We start from the raw sequence: 18,283 nt of genomic DNA, 5'->3' as shown, positions 1-18,283 counted from the left end.
TCCAGCATGCCAAGTCAGAGAAAATTGGCCCATTCTGTTCTTCATTTACATCATAACACAACCTGACACCAGAATTAAAACAAATTGGCTTTAAATCAGCTAGTTTTCTCCTTTTCAAACATGTTTATTTTTCTCCTCTCAAATAGAAACTCATTTGAATAATTGTTATCAGCAAGTGTATAAATGTTGTTTTTATATGTTTGAAATAAAACTATTTTTTACCTTCCAACCACCTAAAAGCTCCAAGAAAAGTTGGATTAACAAGCAAACAAGGACAAGACCACATGCCATGGGACTAAAATGTAAGACGAGCAACACTGTGTTGTCTTGATATGTGGATTTATTTGTAAATAATATGACTTCAATGAAAACCTCTTAGTAAACCAGCTTTGAAAGCAACACAGGAAATTAGGGGTTCATGAACAAGTGATAACACATGTCAAACTGGATTTTGTTTTTTTTTAATTCACAGACAACATTTTTCATTACAACTCTATTGCTTGACTTACAGTGATAGCAGCCTGGATGGCATATGTACAATGGCTGTCTTGAAGCAGTCATTGGAGCAAACGTGGTTTCAGAGCAAACAGTTAGATCTTAACCAACCTGACGGATTTTTAGGACAAGTTCACTCCATTTCAAGTGAACAGCTCTCTTAGATTTGTGCTTGTGCCAGCATCTGTCCTGCTACAGCTATAAATTTCTTATGGAGCAAATATTTGGTAGCACAAAAATGATATTATAACGTTTGCTAATGCTTTCCTTAGCTGTCCCATCTGCTTTTTCTCCGTTTTGGTGGGTCAGGGACCGCAAAGCTGTCATCTCTGTCCCTTCCTTCTCCGCTCCTCCTGTTTCCTCCATCTCTATCACTCCTGCCGTCTTCTCGATCTCTCTTGCTTCCGTCGCCATTACGGCTGTCGCTGTGGCGGCTGCCGCCGCCGTGGCGATCCCGGTCCCCGTGTCGGTCCCGATCCCTGTCTCCGCGGCGATCCCGATCTCCGTAGCGATCGTCTCCACTATGCCTATCACTTCTGTCGCTGTGGCGATGACTGTCTTCATAGCGCCCCCGCTCCTCCCCGTGTCTGTCTCGCGAGCTCTCCTTTGGGGAGGGGGGTGCCGGGGTGGCGTTGCTGTGCTGTGGACTGCTGGGGATGGGGGGCACCGAGCTCAGGGAGCCGGCACTGGTGAAACCAGCCATGGCAAAGTTGGCCATCTGAGAGCGTTCTGACCCGTTGGCAGCTTCTGTTGGGACGGAGCTCAGGCTGCCGGCGCTGGTCCAGCCGGAGGTGCTGCTGGACTTGGCGCTGAGCTTTGGAGGACCGCTGCATGCAGCTACAAAGTGGCTTTTATACTGAGCCTGGAATAAATAAATAAAAAAACACACCATAAGTGATCAGCTGGGAGGCAAAAGAGAACCAATAAATTCTTTACGTCAAACGTCATTCAAGAGATGTTACTTGAAACCCATGTAACCAATATTTCTTAGTTTAAAACTGTGCGACGTATTTTTAGTTAAAAATGAGACTGCCGAGTGGCTCCCGCTTGCGGCTAAGTTCATACGCAGATTCTCAGAAAACAGAACCGGTCTGTGTTCATTGACTTTTGTTTGTTGCTTTGCACTATGTTCGCTTGTCGTGTGTTTACACGATGACAACAAAAAGATCAAGACATCAAGCTGCCATTGCTGTGTCCCTGAATGAGCAGCATCCGCTAAATGTAAACTCATTAAGTTTCCACTCTTTTCCCAACAGATATGGCGAGTTAGAAAAGAAGTGGGATATAATATTTGGCAAAAATCCCTTATAAAGCTTTCAATTCTTAAGAAGAGGAGCCGTGTCTGTTCTTTTTGAAGGGAACTTGCTTAATGCCGTACGTCCTGCTGTCTGGGAATAAATTACCGGGAAGAGCAGATGATGGCTTTCGGATGTACGGATGTCGCAGACTTGGAGATGAAAGAATTGCAGTATATATGTATGTTTGTGTTTTTGCAGAGGTGTTGAGTTTCTAAAGACAGTATTTTTTGTTACATGTCTACATGTCGCATGCTCCGTTTCTGTCGCTTGTTCTAGTCTAGACCCGCTTGTTGACATTACTGCGGCTGACATTGACACTGCAATAACAGGTCCTGAAAACAGGCTTACAAGTTATGACCAGCCGATGTCCTTCTAGAGCCAGATTTCCTTTTTTTTTTTTGTGTGACTTTAGGGAGCTCCAAAAGATATCTAGAAAACTCTAAAGCCCCAACCATTTTCCTGTATGCCACACGTTTCCGCTAAAGGAATCTAAACCTAAAATTACTTACACTGAATAAGGAAGTAGCATGTGCATATAGCCTAATGTGGTCATTTGTTAGTTGAATGTAAAAGCGAATTTCTAATGAGCTCCAGCTGCTCTGCAGAAAATCTGTCCTAAAAACAAAACAGGCTTTTGGATTTTGGCTGCACAATCATCTTTAAAAGAGCACTGGAAAACAGTTTGACCAAAGAAGAAAAATACAGTTGGGAGTGATTGGGACTGTCTAGAATAATTCCATCCAAATACCAGACCTTTATCTAACTTAAAAGCAAAAAGAAAGCAGACGAAGAGAAATAATTGTGGCACGACACCGATATGTAAAGAACTAAACACGGAGCGTACCTGGAAGGCTTGTTTCAATGCAGACATGCGATCCCCCATAGCTCCGGTGGTTGGTTTGCTGTAACCGTCAAAGCTACTGGCTGAAGGCAAACTGCTGCTGATGCTACGATCCTGCAATGTGACAACATCTCACATTTCTTTCTATCTGATTTTAGAAATATAGATGAAATTATGCAGTTTTCCAAAACAGTGTTTGGTAACTCACAGAGCTCTCAGCTCCCAGTCCTGGTCTCTCTTTGTAGCCGAGGCCACCCCCGCCGATGTTCAGCCTCTTCCCTTTACCCCCCTTAAAGCGGGACTTCCTGAACCAGGGATTCTGGACAAAATCCCAAAAAAGGCTGTGTTAAGAACCAGACCTCCAGCATACAGAACCCTCAGTCCTCGGCTTTGATCATCTCACCTGCATGGCTAAATCCATCAGTTCTTTAGATACCGCTTGGTTTGCTCCTTCCAAATTCCGCACAAGATCTCCAGCAAATGATGTGTCTTTGTTGGTTAGCAGGGTATAGGCCACGCCTTTCTCTCCAGCGCGCCCAGTTCGACCTATCCTGTGTGTGTGAGTGTCGATGTCCCGCGCCACGTCATAGTTCACCACCGTGCGAATGGAGGGAATGTCCAGACCGCGAGCTGGGCACACAAAATGAAGGAATGTAACCACAAAACAATTTCAAGCCCCCCTCCCCTTTTTTAAGATCCCCTTCTTAAATGTAGTACAGATTTAAAAGCAATAAAACGGACACAAAGAAATCACAAAAGTCACTCTCCAAACATACCAGCAACATCAGTGGCCACCAGGATGGGCAAGTTCTTCTTTTTGAAGTCGCTGATGACTTTGTTCCTCTCGCTCTGGTCCATGTCTCCATGCAGGAGGCCAAGGCTGTAACCCTCCTGCGTCAGGTTCGCAGCTAGCTCGTCGCTGTTCGCCTTCTTGGTGACAAAAATGAGGACCGAGCCGGCTGAAGTGAACTCGACCAACCGCCGAGTCAGCCAAGCCCATTTGTCTGACCCACTGAGGAGTATTTCCACAACCTGAGTCACGTCTTCGTTGGCCTTGTTGGGGGAGGAGAGGGAAGTACAAAAAAAGCTTTTTTTGTGTTTATTTCAGACAATCTGCATTTGCTCCAAAATATATTTTTACTTTTTTTTTTTTATTTAAGTCATCAACTTAACATGAACACTTTTAGACAAGCAGCAAATTGTCTGTGTGTCTAAACATAAAATATGGTTAAACGTAAAATATTTGTGGAAAAACGTGGCTACCTCTCCGATGTCTCCCTGTACCACACGAATAGGATCCACTAAAATGTCCCTCGCCAATCTCTCAATCTTCTTTCGAAATGTAGCGCTGAACAGAAGGGCTGCGAGGGAAGTTCGGTCTATTAAATAATGCAATTTATATCAAAAATGTATAAAAAAAAGGGAAATCACATACTCTGCCTGTCGGGACGAACGTGACTTGCAATGGATCTGACCTGATATTCTAAAAGGCAAATCCAAAATTTATGTTACTCATTTAAATGAAAACACTCAAATTGTAAACAGAATTTTCGTTAAAACATTGAAAATGTCAGCCCACCAAAGCCCATATCAAACATCCGGTCAGCTTCATCAAACACCAGGTATGTCACTCTCTGAAGGGACGTTGCTTTCTTTTTCACATGGTCGATCAGACGTCCCTGTAGAAATGCACATGAGAGAAAACCCGTCGTTTCCGCAAGAACTGAGAGGTTTTTACACAAATCCGGAACAAGTTACTTACTGGAGTGCACACGACAATCTCTGCTCCCTCCTGAAGGGCCTTAGCCTGCTCCCACATGCTGCCTCCTCCATAAACAGCCACGGAACGCAACGAGTAAGCTTTTCCAAAACGCTTACATTCGGCATGGATCTAGGAAACGCAGTTGGATAATCAATGAGTCCGCCACCTTCAGAGGAAATCTTTTAAAATCGTCTGATCTGATCGCTTACCTGCTGACAAAGCTCTCTCGTGGGGCAAACAATGACTGCGATGGGTCCCTCTCCAGGTTCCAGTTCCTTCTGATCCATGATGTGGACCAGCATGGGCCAGATAAACGCTGCCGTTTTACCGCTGCCGGTTTTGGCAATCCCAATCATGTCCCGTCCGGACAGAGCAATCGGCACACCCTGGAACCAGATCAGAGCCAGGAGTCCGCATGCAGCTATTCTAGAAGACATTTTCAGCTGCACGTCTTTTGTAAAGTTGCACAGTACCTGACACTGAATCGGTGTGGGTTGAGTGTACTCAGACTTTCGAATTTGGTGCATCAACTGCTCATCAAAACCAAAGTGGGCAAAGCTGGTACATAACTTTGGTGGAGCAGCGCCAGATACCTTATTTAGAAAAGGAAAGAGCAAACATGGAGAAAAGACAAAAACCCACCATGTTGGCGCAAACATATAAGGATCATCATTTAAGATTTTACAAACAAGAGGTTTATTTCAGGTTTTAAAGTGACTGATGTACTTACTCGCAGGTTAAGTTTCTGCCTTAATTCAACCACTTGACTTCCAGTGAGGCTACTGAGCTCCTCGTGCTCATTGTAAAAGTTTTTCTCAAATGGAGGGTAATCTATCTGCAAAGAAAGAAAAAGCAGCAAAATCAGAAAACAAAAATCCGGTAGACAACGCACATGGACAACATGAAGCTGTACCTCTGAGTGGTCGATAGGAGGAAGCGGCAGGATGATTTTTTTAGTAGTGGAGGGAATTGGGTTTCCATCACTGTCATAGTCGATATTTTCCTCTTCTTCTTCTTGGGTTAGCCCTGCTGTGGGATTCTCTGCCATGTAGCGGAAGTAGGCTTCCTGCAGAGAGTTCACACAGCCATGTGAAAAGGTGAGTTTGCAGCGACATTCTAAAGGCTCCCCAAATTCTTTTATTAGTATATAAAAACATCACTGTTTAACTGGTAAATATTCAAGTCGGAAGCAGTCATTTAGCTTACAAACAGTCTACATTTTAGTGGGGAAAAAAACATTGAAAAATGACTTTAAAACAGTCGTTCTTATTGCATTCTTCAAGGCTAAAGTGGGGAGAGCGGGGCAGTTGATAAGATCAGCCAGCGTAGATGGACAACCAACGTGAGCGGCAGTGTGATGGATTAAAAAACGTTGATGGCATCACTCACTTGCTCATCTTCTTCCTCAATGTCATCACGTATACCCCTGCAATGAAAAGCGGAGAAAAAAAACTTCCCTGCGGCTTGTTCATACACCAAAGGAAGCCCACACCCCACCACAGCTAAAACGAGTCAGCTTACCTGAGTTGAGCCACATGTCAAAAAGCATAGATTTTTCACAGTAGTGGCTGTGAAACCTTAGTAACTGACATTTTAAAGTGTGGGCAGGAGGTGGGTTAAAAAAATATGTTTTACGTATTTGTATTAACGCTCTCAATTTTATTACGTTTTTATGGCGTAAAATCAAATATTTGGAACGTCAACTTTTTTGATTGGATTGCATCTTAATCACAAGCTAAAAACAATAATTTTAGAAGTCATTTTTACAAAAGAAAACATAACCACAAACGTCTTTAACTTACATTTAGATTGATGTTTAATAGGATCATAAGCACCTTTTAAAAATAAACACTTTCTGCAGTAAACAAGTAAACAAGAATCTGCGTGCTTGTCTCTCTGATCAAACAAATTAAAGACACAGAGGAAAGGGTATAAAAAAGATTTTTTCAGAGTGAATTGAATTGAATTTGAATTGGTCACTAGATATTTTCTCCAAAATCAGATCTTGTCTCTTTCCGGTGTGCTCACCTGCAGCTTTACTAATCTTTAGCAACTGTCCAGAGACAGAGCAGTGTCAACCTTGGTTGCATTTCTTTCCACGACAGTCCTATGAAAGGGCTTAAAACTGAGTATTGTAGTAACTACACTTTTCCAAATATCTGTTTATTTGAGTTTAGAGATCACATTTTTTTGTAGCTATAAACTAAATTGACTAACATTTTATTTCCTTCCTTTTAGTGATGAAATTGACTTTTAAACGCAGGAAATACTGGTGTGTTGTTTTGAACTATTTTATCTTTCAGATTTCTAGTGTTACAAAACTAAATGTTTTGTTTAAGGCATCAAGTTTTCAAACTTTTTAACTTGGACTGCAAATAAAAAAAACATAAAAAATAGGATTTTACAGTTATATTAATAAACAGCTAGAAATATACAATTAATTTTGCGTTAGCTACAGAGGTTATGCGATTAGTCACGATTAAAAATGTGCATCAATTGACAGCACGTGTGTTTTTGTATGTATGAATGCTCATGCAGAACGTGCACGTGTTTACATATGTCTGTATGCTTAAATAAATAGCTGAGTCTTACTTGTTTGCCTTCTTCTCTTTCTCCTTCTCCTCCAGTTTCTGCATGTCTTGAGCTGCTTGGCTCTGTGACCAAAAAAACAACAACAAATTTTACTTTCACATGATAATACAATTAAAAACACGTTCTTGGACCCCCAAGACACAGTTATTTGTAGGTTGTTGGGAAAAATAGCTTAAAAATAGCTTTAAAAAAAACTGTTTTATGGTCAAACTCGTAGATTTTGTGGCTCTACATTAAGGAAGGCTTTAGGCATTTTAATGTAGACTCAGTGCTGATTTGACATTAGCGGATCAGTAACGTTTCAGCGCAATTTTCATCTCACCTCAACCTCTGCCATAAAGGCATCCAACGGGTCATCTTCACTGTCCGAGCCTCCGCCTGCCTTCATCTGCTGCCGTGTTGGGGAATTTTCGGCTGGAATGTAAGGCAGATCCACATTGCTACTGGACTCTTCTTCGTCATCTTCAAAATACCTAGAGTGGAAAGATAAACAAACCTAAAGTACAGCTGATATCCGCACAGTTAAAGGAGATGCACTTCACTTACGCATTTTCCTCGTCAAAATTGGCTCGTTTAGTCCCTATTTTGTAGAATGACGGAAGCTGCTGGCCTTTCCCATATCCCCCAGTCGATCCAGCGCCCCCAAATGTTGTGTGAGATTTGTGAGGAAGGCTGGACTCCTCTTTCTTCCCTGCCAGGGAAAAGCCTCCAAAACCAAACCCCCGCTTCACACCCGAACCACCTTTATTCCAGTTCATAGCTTTCCTGTAAATAAAACAACAAAACATGTTGGTTTGATAAATATTACTTGACAAGACTTGCATTATCTGGATGAGCAGAATCTTTAAATATGTCCAAATATGTTTAGTTAAAATAACATAAAATCATGTAAGAAAATATGTTCATTCTGTTTTTATTTTGGCAAGGAACAGCATTCTCATTAATAATAAAAGCGCCGAGTTTTATCCCACATCTACTTTGCCAAAAATCCTGCTCCACGCTTGCTGCTGTTTTTTTTTTTTTTTTTTGTGTGCTCTTTTGGGGGGGTATTTAACAATACATAATGTATTTATTCATTAGGACTAAATCATTTACAATTTCTCCAATTTTATTTACTTGCGTGAGACTATATCACATTTTTGCTGTCACTTGTGTAACAAAGAAAGCCATCAACAATGTACAGATCAACAAGGTATCGTTCGTATGTGGGCCGCCTAACCCTGCGTGTTTTTATATTCCCCGGGCTAGCCTAGGCTAACGTGACATCGTTCTCGTAAAAATAAGCAATTATATAACAACAATAATTTTAAATTACAATATTTTAGAGCAGATACATTCTTGCCAGTTAAACCTTACTATTGTTTAACATTGCAACATTTAAAGTAGACAACTATTTAGAATGTGACAGAATTAGCTTAAGAGGTAGCTAACTTAAGGCCGCTGCGAGGCCGAGACGAAAGTGCAAAAACATTCCAACGCTGATAAACGAACTTAGTTTATATTTTGGAGGACAAAATCATTTTTGAATGTATGAATGCATCACAAATGTGTTAAAAACGAACAAAACACACATATTTACCTGTTTAAGTGACAAAAAAAGCTTCCACTAAAATCAGGGATGCTTGCGTCATCAAAGGGCGTCCACTTTTCAATGTGGGCGGGTCGTCGAAGGGGCGCGACTCGGTGACCAATCGAGGAAAAAACATCCCGCCAGTAAGGATGAATTTGTGAAGACGACAAAAAAGACGGATTTATGATAGTCTCACTTTTCCAAGCATCAATTTATGCATTCAAACCGTAAGTTGTAAATGCAGAAACGGTCTACCACACCACTGTTGTCGCTACTTTAGCTAAGCTGACGTCGATTAGCCTTCGTTCTCCATGGCTAAGAGAGAGTCTTGTTCACTGACTGAGCAAATCGACACTCAAGTCTTTGCACGTTGCTTTATTTTAATTTTTATTATTATTATTTTACTCTGTCTGACGTTGAACATTGGTATTTTTTTGTTACATTAGTAGGATTAATTTAAACATGGCTGTGTTTGGCCTAAATTATCAAACTTTCTGATGAGCTGTAATCATAAAGTCATTACTGCTAGACTAATTTGCTGTTTTAGAAGTAGAAAGTTGGTAACATTTAGTTTTTGTTTGCTTTGTGAGCCATTTGGTTCAATGTTGCAAAACCAAAACATGGCCCAATGAGTTTGGAGTAAATGTTTATAACTGGCGCCTCACAGCTTATTATGGATTTCTTAATTTTGTTGTCAAGGATTTTTAAAGAACTGCTTAGTCTTAATAATTATTTCGTTACTTTTGCGTAAACATAAAGATAGTGGAGCAAACACAAAAATCTTCAATGTGTTTCTGGCTCTTTCTTTGAAGAGAAACCTCACCTACACTAACTGCAAACTCAGGAGGATCCATGTCTTTTCTTGTAAGTGTTTTCTTTAATTGTGGATTTGATTTTTTTCAAATAAATAAATGTAAAACAAAATCTAGACATCCCCAGTTTTCATAGAAGGATGGATTCCTCAAAAGTTAAACAAGATGAATTAAAGTACTTCACTTCCCTTACAATGTTACTGTTATGTTTTTGCAATTGTAGTTAATGGCATATTTATGTTTATATTTCATCTAATATTTTCATATTCTTGTTTGCATTTCTTTCCTTTTTCATGCTCATTGTTAACCTTCTGTGTTTGTCAGCGCTGGGTATCTGAGAAATTGAGCGTGGAGAGTCTACGGGATTTGGAGTTATTTCGAGGTGAGATTCAAGCTGAAAGAATTCATAAACACAAGATCCAGAACTTTCAAAAATAATCAAGAAAAAAAAAACAACATTTTGTAATCAAGTCCGCTTATCTCTAAGTTTGAAGTGTAAAATCATGTTGAAATGGTTTATTGTTTTTTTTTTAATAATTCTTTAATAGATTAAATTCTGACACAAAAGCAAACAAATGCTGCCCTGCTTTCCTGCATCTTTTGCGCAGTTAATGCAGCAGATCATTATTTAAAAAAAAACAAAATATATATATATATACTCTACAGATTTTACCTGCTCCCTAAATGAACTTGCTTTGAACACAGGGACTGGTTTGTGTTCACATTTCTGTCATTGTTTTTTGACCTGTATTTATTACATATTGAAAGGCAGATTTATAGTCAATACGTTTATGGATTGCTGATATTCATTCTTTGGCCAGCCCCTTTATTTGACTGCTCAGTACCACGCTGACTTTTTTCTCGTAAATGACGCATCAGATTGATCTCACGCCGGGGGAAAACCACATAAAACTGTTGAAATGATAAAGGATTCTGGGGAAGAAAGGGGTTCTGACGCACAGAAAAGGTGTACTTTGCTCTGCTAACATTGCGATTTTGTGTTAAATGCTTCAGTTCATCAAACTTTCATTGTCAGCTATTTTTCTATAGTTTCTCATTTCTGAGTTTCTATAGTTAAATATGTTTGTTTGTAGCTTCTTTTCACTGTTTAGTTTTCATCGTTTATCTGTGTTGCCTATTTCTCCAGTATAATTTTTTGTCTCGAGTTGGTTATCAGTGTTTTCCTTGGTTGTCTTGCTTTAAATTTTCTGGGGTAAATAAATATTAAATTGAGGATGTCAAGCCGATAGATATCTGAACAAAATGCAGTGTTTCGTACTGTTAGATTTTGCATCATGCGCCAAAATTCCCTCCCTTTATTGTGTTTTATGTTATTGACGCAATGTTTCTACCCCAGAGCAAGCTCAGGGAGTCTCTCCCAGGAAAGTAAGTGTGGTGGTCCTGTCATCGTCATCTCCATGTGCATTTTGTGTATGTGCATGCATGCAGGACACAGCTTTACACACTCATTTACCTAGAAAAGCTGAAGCTTCGTCCTCGGCTTTGCACATCCATGCATGAGCGTGTGGTTGATGACACGGGCCTCACATGTTTGTAGATTCGACAGCACTCAGCAAAGCTCGTCAGTCCAGTTTGGTCTCACCGGATTTGCCTCCAGCAGCTTTTAGTGGTTTGTGTGCCGCTGCTGCGCTCCGGGCCCCTGCTCTGCTTTGGGTTTTGGGTTTTTGTTGGTGGTTCCACTAAAAACGTCGACCTGTTCAGGATGTTTGGTGAACCGTTTTTACATGTTGGTGCTCTCTGATTGATCTAATATGGAGCTGTCTGTAGATGAATGGCATCCTGTGCATTCAACATTCATGGCATCCCATTCCAAGTCCGACCACAGAGGACCTGTTTTTGGACTTCAAGTCATTGGACAGCCTCCAGAAACTTCTTTTCAGCTGTGGCTGCCATAGCATGTTTGACTTCTTTTTTTCTCTTACAACAGTTTTAACCCAGATAAAATTTCTCCTGCTTCAATCAAAACCTTAAGAGTCAATGCAAACAAATGGAACATCTTAAACTGGTTTTTTTATTGGGAAATTGCAGCTTTTGGTTTCCGTTGTTTAGGTTTGCTCTGATTTTTCTGTTTCTTGGTTTCGGCCGTCATGGAGCAAACCCAGATCGTCATCCGTTTTGCTCTCACTTGCCTTGGTATTTCCATCATCTTTAATTGTCTCAGCCAAAATAAAGGTTTCTCTAAATGTCTTTGTGATGCAAAAGCTTCTCATCATTTTCTAAGCAAATTGAGGTGCTATTTTGATTTGTACTAGACGTGCCTCATTTTTATCCGGTTTTTTAATGTTATGCTGTATAAAAAAACACAATTATGAGTAAGCACAAATCAGTGTGTCACAAACCGTGACACTGAATTATTTGCAGTCAGTGAGATATATGTATAAATAAATAGAATTTCTGTTGGTTGTGGTTTGTCTGTAGGCCTTGGACATGTTTGCAAAAAACACCAGTGTTTTGTTTTGTTTTGATTTTACACTGAACCTATTTTGGGTTTGTTTATCAAATTAAAAACTTCTCCTATAAAATCCTTGGCAGATGATGCCATCGTAAGAGCTGTATTCTTTCCTCTCGGTGTCCAGGCCCATGAGGACAGTCGGGACAGTTTGACGCCTCGCCCCCATCGAGACGCCATGGGCAGCTTCCTTCCTGACAGCAACTTATACCAGCTGCTTGCTGTTCTTGGTAAGTCTATGTTTTTTTATTTTGTCTACCCTCCCATCTCCTACAGCTAAAAGATTGTATCTAAATCCTAAAATGTGTAGATTTTGAAGTATTGGGGTTTTCATATACTTGTTAGAGTTTATTGTTTGGAGCTTTTCTGTGTTCAACTGTTCCATGGTGGCATTAAAGTACCACTCCGATAATCCTCTGGTCTATTTTTCAAAAGCGTTTCTAGTGGTCTTTTGATTAAAATTATGCAGTTTTAACCAAAATCTTAAAGCCTGTGTCGTTTTCTTGGACATAGTTTCTGCAGATCGGCAAGGGTTCATCCGAAATTCATGACGCCTGTGGGCCGCCAAGTGTATTTTCTACATCTCAGATATGCAATTTTACCAAAAGCATCTTTTCATCTGCTCCTGATTTACAATGATTTGAATAAAAAAACATTTAGAAATGCAATTTGAATCCTGATTTTCTTCACATATGTCCTCCATCATCAGAAAAATGCCAGAAGAACATGTTAAGATGACCAAAAACAGAATTTTCAAGGGAGGATACAAGATGAACTCTGTCTTTGTTTTAGGGAAGGGATTAGATAATCTGATGACCGTAAATCTCGCCCGATATAAAGCCACAGGGGAGCATGTTGCCATTCGACGAATCGACCTTGAGTCGTGCACTAATGACATGGTTACCTACCTGCAGGTGAGGAGTCCTACTCTTTCATCTGTAGGTTACGCTTTCTTCTCGTCATTTCATTGTCCATCGTTTCTGTTTTTACCAATGTCATTGAAAAAATGTTTGACGTTTCGATTCCTCTACCCATCAGAGTGAACTCCACGTGTCAAAGTTGTTTCATCATCCCAGTATTCTGCCCTACAAGAGCGTCTTCATAGCTGAGAATGAGCTGTGGGTCATCACTCCCTTCATGGCTTATGGTATGGATCACGCCGGCTCCTTGCTTATTAGGGATTGAACCTTCTAGAAGAAGGGGCTCGTCTTCTCATAGTGTTGGATCTTGCAGGGTCGGCAAGAGATCTCATCTGTTCAAACTTTGTTGATGGTATGAGCGAGCTGACCATCGCCTACATTCTGCACGGCATGCTAAAAGCGCTGGAGTACATCCACCACATGGGATACGTGCACAGGTACGCCCGCAGTGACAATGTGACGCCATTTAACATACATTTTCCAAATTAAAAAAAAAAATCACTGTTAAAAGAGGCTAAAAAAAAAAGGTGTTAAAAATTGGTTTAAATGATTGAATGATCAATCTTCTTTAAAGTGGGATGAGACTCATTTTAAATGTTTAAATGTTTTGTAAGTACAACAAATTGAGCTTAGAAATGTTATGGAAAATGTTATGGAATTTAATAAAAAGACAAAAACTTGGTTGATTTGAAACAGCTCTGTAATTTCAGTTGAAAAAAAACACTAAGGTGACGTAAAATTACCAGCAAACAAAACAGAAATCAGTCGGTAAATCTGATCAAAACCCAAAAGAAAGTGTTCTGATAAATATTTGAGCTCCAAGAAAATCTTGGTGTATTAGTTTTTGACTTTTTACTGTAATTGCAACAGTAATGTTCAAACATCTTGTTTATTTAAAGAAGAGGGTGTAATGGTTTTCCCCCTCTTGTCATGCAGGAGCGTGAAGGCCAGTCACGTTTTGATCTCTGCTGACGGACAGGTCTGCATGTCGGGCCTGAGGAGCATTTTCAGTTTGATCCGTCACGGACAAAGAGCAAAAGTGGTCCACGACTTCCCCCAGTTCAGCATCAAAGTGCTTCCATGGCTCAGCCCAGAGGTTCTGCAACAGGTATTTCCTCCCCGCTGCACTCCCACAATCCACTGTGTTTTTACTGCAGAGCTTAAAGACTGCCTTTGATGCAAAGCTGTAAAGATAAGTGACTTGTATTTTTTTTTTTTCAGAATCTGCAGGGCTATGACTCTCGATCAGACATCTACAGCCTCGGTATCACAGCCTGCGAGTTGGCCAATGGACATGTGCCTTTTAAAGACATGCCAGCCACTCAGGTGAGCAAAAACCAATCATTTCTTTAACTGCTTCTAGCACATGTTTGTTTTGGATTTAGTTGTTTTTTCTTCCTAAATTGCTTTTTAAATTAAACTTTGGGGATTTATCTTAAAACCTCATGTTGCCTTTAAATGATGAACACATTGGTCCCGCACAGATGTTACTGGAAAAACTCAACGGAACAGTTCCATGTTTACTGGACACGACCACCATTCCCCCGGAGGAGCTGTCACTCAAGCCGTCCCGCTCTGGGGCCGATTCTGGGATCTGTGAGGGGCCCGGAGCAGGAGGGGCCCGGCACTCCAACGGAGAACCGTCTTCCTCGTCAGGAGGTCACCCGTACAACCGGACCTTCTCCCCACAGTTCCACCACTTTGTGGAGGTCTGTCTACAGCGGGATCCAGAGAAAAGGTCGGCTGCTTTTCACGCAGGCTTCAAGATGTTTGTGCGAACGGGATTTAGTTTGATACCTTCTTGTTTTTTCTGCAGACCCTCTGCCACCACCCTAAGCGGGCATCCGTTTTTCAAACAGGTATGTAAAGTTTTTTTTGTGTAACTCTGACATCTTCAGTTGTATTGAAAGCAGACATGGCAGGAGATTGTGATCTTCAAACATCAATGTTGATATTAGATTTTCAAATAACTCCTTTTAATAGGAAACTGCTATTTTATATTTTAGAGTTTGTGAAAACATTTAAAAAAAACTTTTTGACTTTAATCCAAACAGTTTTAATGTTTTTTTTCTCTCCAATAATACATAATGTTTTCTGCTATTCTCGTCACCTAGTACATTGCTTTAATCGTATGTATTAAATGTAATAGAAACTGTAACTTAAGGTCAGATGAGATGGTAAAACTTGTGAACAGATGCTGAAAAATAACCTTTAGAAGGTCTGCAGTTCATCCTGAGCTGGGATTCTCAAAGTAAAAGAAAAGAAAACGTGAGTCCTTCATCCAGTGTTGTTTCCAGATGAAACGGCGGCCCTCTGAAGCGCTCCCCGAGCTGCTGCAGCCCGTGTCGCCCATCACCAGCTTCGAGGGCTCTCAGCCGCAGGACTCGCCCTCCGCTCTGGCACGCTTAGAATCGAGTCTGAGCCACCTGGATGTGGACGACTGGGATTTCTGACAGGAAGACTTGGTGGGAAAGCTAGCATAAGATTGTATTGAGAGACTCCAGCCAGTCAGTCAGGATGGGATTGGTTTTAAGTCTTGGTGAATATAACAAGCATCCACCAAAAAGGAGCTGATGTCGAAAAGCCTTCGGCCATCTTGCCTGTCTGTTTTGTGTCACTCATGCTTTTAATCTCTAGAAACGTACCATTTCCTGTACTTCACTGTTCTCTTACCCGTTTGCAGATTGTACACTACAAGCCAAAAAAAAAAAAACTTAACAGTTGTTTTCTGTGGCTATTCTTAGTTGTCCAGTTTGGGCTTTTGGATCTAAAGAAACATGAAGCTGCTACTAAATTTTCTGAGTGAACGTCCTACCTCTTTCCACATGACGTGGCCCAGCAGGTCAGAGACCCCCCCCATTTTCAGTGTTTGGATGGAGTCTCCATGCTGAATTGAAGCTATAACGAACCATGTTTGTCCCAAACTTCACCTGAACAATAAGCGTATTCCTTTTTGGCTCGTGATCCTGACTCAAATCCGCCTGCAAGCATCTGTATCCGGTTTGTAAATTCAACCTTAAAAGTCTATATGTTTAAATTGAATTGAATGTATTCTGGGTGTATCTTGATTCTTGTTTAGTCTGCATGTGGATTTGAGGGTAAGAGTTTAAGGCTGCATTAGGATTCTTTCAGAAAGCTAACAACGACTGAAGCATCCAATAATCAAAAACAGCTTTTATTCAAACTTTAAACAGGAGACAAAGATGTTCAGATGCTAATCCTCGTCTGATGGAGGTTGGTCTTGCGCAGCGTAATGTTTCTCCAGCTTGGCCATCAACTCTGAAATAAACGAAGAATAAAAGCATTGAGTTGTATTCAGTGCATCCTTTGTTTTGGGGGATGGACTGCTCACCTTTGGCCGGGTTGAAGACGCCGTTGGTTTGAGTATTGCACACATAGCAACGCTTCGATTTGCGATAATGCTGAAGGGCGCAGGCCTCACAAAAATAGTGCTTACACCTAAGAGACATTGAACTGGTCAAGACTGCAACCCAAATGCTTTACGGCACTGGAGCAAAACGGTTGAAGACGTACTTTGTGACGATGGGATTCTTGTACGACTCTCGGCAGATAAAGCACTTGAAGGGGACGTCCTCATCATCGCTGCTCACTTCATAATTCTCTTCATCTTCATAGGAAACACTTTGTTGGGGAAAATGTCCAAGTGCATATATTCACGAGTTTGAAACCAGCATATTAACTCACCATTTGCTCCATATCTGCCCTCCTCCAGCTCCCTCTCAATCTGCCAGCCGTGCTTATAGTCTGATCTATCGTGAAGGAACTTGCAGCTGTCTGATAAGGGAAAAAAAAAAAGAGTTGAAATAGAAATCAAGCAGCATACTTGAGTTATTCAAGTTCTACACGTACCTCCAAAACCACAAAAACCCGTCTCTTTGTAGTCTTTGCAGATGTCAGGCTGATAATCCCACCGAACGGTGGCCCTCAGATGTTCAGGGGCTCTGATTGGTCCTTTTCTGTCAGTATTTGAGAAGATGTTTTATCTTTCAAGCTCCTGAAGCCTCTTTTTTTTTTTTTTTTGAATGAAGCTGGGATGAAAATCATTCGCCTCACCTGACCATTCCAGAGGAGGCGTTGCCCATGCTGGTATCTTTAGGCTTGATGAATTTCTGGTAGTTGTTGATGCCACGATATATTTTATCATCCTCTTTACCTGTTAACTCCTACTTAAACAACAAAGAAAGAAATGAATGCATTTTTGAAGACATGAAAAAGGATTAAATGTATGGTAAGATGGTTCCTACCTCTTGGATTTTCTGACTTCTCTCAAAAATAGCTTGAGCGTCTTTGTCTTTTTCCGTGTCCAGCTCGTACGTGGCTGTTGCGCCCATGTCTTCAGGTCCCTCAGGTTTCTTGTTTTTAAAAATAGAGTAGGCAAAAAAATACCTTTAGAAAATTCAGTAAAATTTATTTATTAATTTTTTTCTATACAAACAAGACTTGGCCATGACTGACGGCTGATCGGCTGGATTTGTAAGCAACTGTGATCTTTCCCTCGTTATCATCTTCACTGTCACTTGAAGAAACTGCATCTCTTTCCACTTTTTTGGTCTGCAATCAAAAGAAAAGTGACTGTCTTGTTTCCTGGTGACATTGTAGCGTTACAGCATCTTTCACTGTTAAGTACCCTTTGGATCATGGGGTTGACGCGACCCTCTTTCTTATCTCTTCTCACCACGACGCTCTGCTCCTCCTCACTGTTGGCATCTGAAAATAATAATGAAAAAGGTGTTTTATTGATGGTGGAAAGGGTTCATCAAGTGCAGCCATATTTCTGTTCATCTTTATAAAAAGTAATAAGGGGAATTATTTCTAACAAAAAGACAGTCTACCTTAACAAACATCATATATGAGTGGAATACTGGAAAACAAAGATGCTTACTTGGTTAAAAAAACTTCATTGGGTTTAGCTATTTGTTTACCCTGAAGTCTGTGATGTTTACAGATAAAAGTACACAAAAACAGGGTTGGAGCGATTACCACACCATCGCACGGCGACAAAACCGTGAAGGCGGAGTTATCAGTGCGTTGAGCACCTACAGCTACTCTGACTATACGAACAAACTCTGATTTACAGTCAAGACTAAGCTAGCTTAGTTAGCACTAGTTTAACTGTCACTGAAACAATCGTCCACTATTTCATCCTTTACCACACCACATACCAACCGATTAGATTCGCTAACATAAGATAAAATAAACGGACTACCTTTGTCACTGTCGCTTGCTTTTCTCTTGCGCCCGCAAAACTTTTTTGCAGATTTCTTGAACAAAAATGTACAAGACTGCGCTTTTGGTTCCTCTGAGTCCGCCATCTCACCGGCAGTTTACAAGTGTTGGTTACAGCGACAGCGCCCCCTGGTGTTCAGGAGGCCGATGTGATTAACGATTTAGAGCGCAACCAAAGTGAGGATTTAGGGGGGGTTTTGTTTTTGGTTTCAAACTGTAAAGATAAACAAGGTTAATTTGAATACTTTTAGACGGATTTTTTCATCATTTTTAATT

The 18,283-nt window shown here is 40.6% G+C and overlaps 3 protein-coding genes across 8 annotated transcripts; 1 reads left to right on the top strand and 2 right to left on the bottom strand.

The window, feature by feature from the left end:
* Positions 1-445: 445 nt before the first annotated feature.
* Positions 446-8,686, bottom strand: ddx42 (DEAD (Asp-Glu-Ala-Asp) box helicase 42). 2 transcript variants are annotated; one of them, XM_004071188.5, is made up of 18 exons: positions 8,568-8,686; positions 7,535-7,753; positions 7,311-7,461; positions 6,989-7,050; positions 5,786-5,822; positions 5,310-5,462; positions 5,127-5,231; positions 4,870-4,989; positions 4,606-4,782; positions 4,397-4,525; positions 4,214-4,313; positions 4,070-4,117; positions 3,898-3,995; positions 3,411-3,687; positions 3,038-3,264; positions 2,843-2,953; positions 2,638-2,748; positions 446-1,357 (listed from the first exon to the last, which is right to left on the bottom strand). In XM_004071188.5, exons 2-18 carry the CDS (start codon positions 7,744-7,746, stop codon positions 764-766), a joined length of 2,712 nt encoding a protein of 903 aa, XP_004071236.1. In that variant the 5' UTR covers positions 7,747-7,753; positions 8,568-8,686; the 3' UTR covers positions 446-763. The 2 variants fall into 2 exon arrangements, with proteins under 2 accessions (XP_004071236.1, XP_078807122.1); XM_078950996.1 differs by lacking the exon at positions 5,786-5,822 and having other exon boundaries at positions 8,568-8,643.
* strada (STE20 related adaptor alpha) lies at positions 8,627-16,064 on the top strand. 5 transcript variants are annotated; one of them, XM_023957376.2, is made up of 13 exons: positions 8,627-8,785; positions 9,371-9,422; positions 9,695-9,752; positions 10,728-10,756; positions 11,968-12,070; positions 12,633-12,754; positions 12,879-12,987; positions 13,074-13,197; positions 13,697-13,868; positions 13,982-14,086; positions 14,245-14,498; positions 14,577-14,619; positions 15,058-16,064. In XM_023957376.2, the coding sequence occupies exons 1-13, from the start codon at positions 8,742-8,744 to the stop codon at positions 15,211-15,213; spliced, it is 1,371 nt and encodes a 456-aa protein (XP_023813144.1). In that variant the 5' UTR covers positions 8,627-8,741; the 3' UTR covers positions 15,214-16,064. The 5 variants fall into 5 exon arrangements, with proteins under 5 accessions (XP_023813144.1, XP_023813145.1, XP_023813146.1 ...); XM_023957377.2 differs by lacking the exon at positions 10,728-10,756 and having other exon boundaries at positions 8,634-8,785; XM_023957379.2 differs by lacking the exon at positions 9,371-9,422 and having other exon boundaries at positions 8,646-8,785.
* Positions 15,887-18,093, bottom strand: rnf113a (ring finger protein 113A). Its single transcript, NM_001104784.1, is given in 10 exon segments — positions 15,887-16,039; positions 16,113-16,219; positions 16,295-16,388; positions 16,466-16,555; positions 16,631-16,737; positions 16,835-16,944; positions 17,026-17,133; positions 17,237-17,332; positions 17,409-17,488; positions 17,988-18,093. Coding segments are annotated over 10 exon segments (963 nt in total). The 3' UTR covers positions 15,887-15,974.
* Positions 18,094-18,283: the final 190 nt, after the last annotated feature.

Source organism: Oryzias latipes, chromosome 8 (assembly GCF_053564925.1).
Source record: "Oryzias latipes strain Hd-rR chromosome 8, Olatipes_Hd-rR_3.1".
NCBI classification, from domain to species: Eukaryota; Metazoa; Chordata; class Actinopteri; order Beloniformes; family Adrianichthyidae; genus Oryzias; species Oryzias latipes.
Note: the sequence above shows the minus strand (reverse complement) of the source record. Positions and strands in the feature narration are given on the sequence as shown.